Below are 2,613 nucleotides of genomic sequence, written 5' to 3'. Positions count from 1 at the left end.
AAGAGAGGGGGGAAGGGAGGGGAGAGGGGGGAAGAGAGGGGAGAGGGGGGATGAGAAGGAGGGAGATAGAGGGAGGAAGGGAGAGAAAAAGATAAAAAGAGAGAGAAAGAAAGAGAGAAGGAGAATAAGAGAAAGAGAAAGAGAGAAAGAGAGAAAGAGAATAAGAGAAAGAGAATAAGAGAAAGAGAATAAGAGAAAGAGAAAGAGAGAAAGAGAGAAAGAGAAAAAGAGAAAGAGAAAGAGAGAAAGAGAGAAAGAGAAAAAGAGAAAGAGAAAAAGAGAAAGAGAAAAAGAGAAAGAGAAAGAGAGAAAGAGAGAAAGAGAAAAAGAGAAAGAGAAAGAGAGAAAGAGAGAAAGAGAGAAAGAGAGAAAGAGAGAAAGAGAGAAAGAGAAAGAAAAAAGAGAGAAAGAGAGAAAGAGAGAAAAAGATAAAAAGATAAAAAGAGAGAGAGAGAAAGCCCAGGCAGCAGGCGGGACATGCAACAATCGACACGAGGGCCTGCGAGGAGAGGGCGAGAGGGCAACAAAGGACAGGCAGACAGGCCCCGGGTGCTCGTACAGATGGTTGTGACATCCAGGCCGGCCAGGCGAAGCATCGGCTCGACCTCGGCGCGGAAGATCTGCACCGCCTTGCGCCGGCCGCCGAAGGGGTTGATCAGGCAGAGCACGCGGCGTGGCGGCGGCGGCCGGTACCGGCGGTTGAAGATGTCACACAGATCCTGGGCAAAGAGCGGGTCGATGGCCTGCTCGCGCAGCAGCCCCTCGTCCAGGGCAAAGGCCGTGTCCTGTGGCCGGCCGGCATCGGCCAGGGGCCCGGCCAGGGCAGGCGCGTCGGCCGCCGCGACCAAATGCGCCACAAAGGGCCTCGGGGCCAGGGACTCGGGCAGCAGCGCGGCCCCATTGAAGAGGGTCGCCGGGGTGGCGGCCACCCGGGGCTTGGGCCCGGGCGGCGGCGCGAACGGCAGGCCCGGGGCCAACGGCGGCCCGGCGATGCACATGCGGCTGCGCGTGGCCATCGGGGCCCGGCGCATGGCCGCCTGGATGGCTGTCTGCCAAAGGGCACACTCGGCCGCGGTGGAAAAGACAAAGGAAAAGCGCCGGGAGACATCTGATCGGCCATCGGGACCCGGCGGCGGGTGGCGGGAAGCGGGGTCAGCGGGGTCGGCGGGGTCGGCGGGGTCGGCGGGGCCGGCGGGGCCGGCGGGGCCGGTGGCATTGGAAGCCCGGCGGCGGCGGCGGCGGCGACGACAGCGGCGACAACACCGGGCCCACAGTCGACAGCGACGTGGGCGAGCGCGAGCCGATGCTCGGCCCGGGGGGGGGAGGGCCCCGGTGGCGGCATTGACGGACGCACCTTTGCCCGGGGCCAGATGGCTGAAGGTGTCCGGGGCCTGATCGTAACACTGGTGCCGGGACACCAGCACATGGATGTCCAGGACCCGGGCATCGGCGCCCGGGGCCCCGGCGGCACCCGGCAGGAAGGGCTCCGACGCGGAGGCCGCCACCTCGGCCGACCCCCGGCGCCGGGCGAAGGACAGAAGGGCCGAGGAGGAGGCTGACCCGGCCGGGCCGCCGCCGCCGCCGCCGCTGCTGCCGCCGCCGCCGCCGCCGGCCGACGGCCCGGCCGCCGGCAGGGTCCCGGACACCGTCACCGCGTAGATGTTCTCAAAGTAGATCGGCAGCAGGGCCGTGCAGTGGAGCAGGCGGTCGTCGCACGCCGGGCAGCCGGCCTCGGTGCCGGCCGACGCCCCGGCCCCGGGCAGGGTTTGCGACCGGGTCCGGATGGGGGCCCGGCTGGAGTCCGGGCACTGGCAGGTGGTGTGCCGGCGCTCGCGCGACAGCCGCCACATGGGGCTTTCGCCGAGGGTGTGGATGGCCAGGCGCGAATGGCCGGCCTGCAGCAGGAGCACACAGCTGCCGGGCTGGAGGCCGGCTGCCGCGGCCCCGGCCGCCGTGGGGCCCGGCGTGCCGGCCGCCCACACGCCCGGCACCTGGGTGTACATCCGGCCATTGAAGGCCGAGGGGCAGCCGGGCGAGGGGCCGCCCGGGCCGCCCGGGGGGGCCGGGCTGAAGGCCGGATCTTGGGCCAGGGGCAGTGGGCCGCCGCTGGCGGCCGCCCGGTCCGGCCCGCCGGCCGGACGCGCATGCGCCGTGGCCGCCAGCCCGGGATTCGCCAGGACCGAGGGCGTGGCCGATCGCAGGGCCGAGGAGAAGGACCCGGGCGCGCAGCCAAACGCCGCCCGGTACTCCTTCGGGAGGTGCTTGAGATTGGCCAGCCGGACCGGGGCCACCAGCACCGGGTGGCAGCCCTCCACCGGGTCCGGCGCCGGGATCGACCGGCCAGAGGACTGGCTCAGCCGGAGCCCGGTGTCCCCGGGGGCCAGGGCCGCCGACACCGGGGTCTTAAGGGGGGCCGGCGCCGGTGCCGGACCGGCCGCCGGCAGGTCGCACTCGACGCCGTGCATGGGAGCGACGGTGGTGCGTGCTTCTGTGCGAGCTTCTGTGCGTGTGTGTGTGTGTGTGTGTGGCGGGAGGAGGCGGCAGGCGAGGCGAGGCGGATTTCGAGCGGGGAGCCGGCAGCCAGGGAGGATGTTCGGCGAAGGGCGGCGCGCG

General features: G+C 69.2%; 1 protein-coding gene across 1 annotated transcript in view; it reads right to left on the bottom strand.

The window, feature by feature from the left end:
* The window catches only part of H696_00012 (hypothetical protein), a gene marked incomplete at its 3' end in the record, with an annotated part of 7,154 nt that extends 4,630 nt beyond the window's left edge, over positions 1 to 2,524 (bottom strand). Inside the window, exons 1-2 of the mRNA XM_009493853.1 lie at positions 1,355 to 2,524; positions 560 to 1,108 (exon numbers count right to left, since the gene is read on the bottom strand). Of these exons, the coding sequence (XP_009492128.1) occupies positions 560 to 1,108; positions 1,355 to 2,465 (1,660 nt within the window). The 5' untranslated portion in view covers positions 2,466 to 2,524. The remainder of the gene's footprint in view (positions 1 to 559; positions 1,109 to 1,354) is intronic.
* Positions 2,525 to 2,613: the final 89 nt, after the last annotated feature.

The sequence above is a fragment of the Fonticula alba genome (assembly GCF_000388065.1).
Source record: "Fonticula alba strain ATCC 38817 unplaced genomic scaffold supercont2.1, whole genome shotgun sequence".
Taxonomy (NCBI): Eukaryota; order Rotosphaerida; family Fonticulaceae; genus Fonticula; species Fonticula alba.
This window is presented reverse-complemented; position numbering and strand designations above follow the sequence as displayed.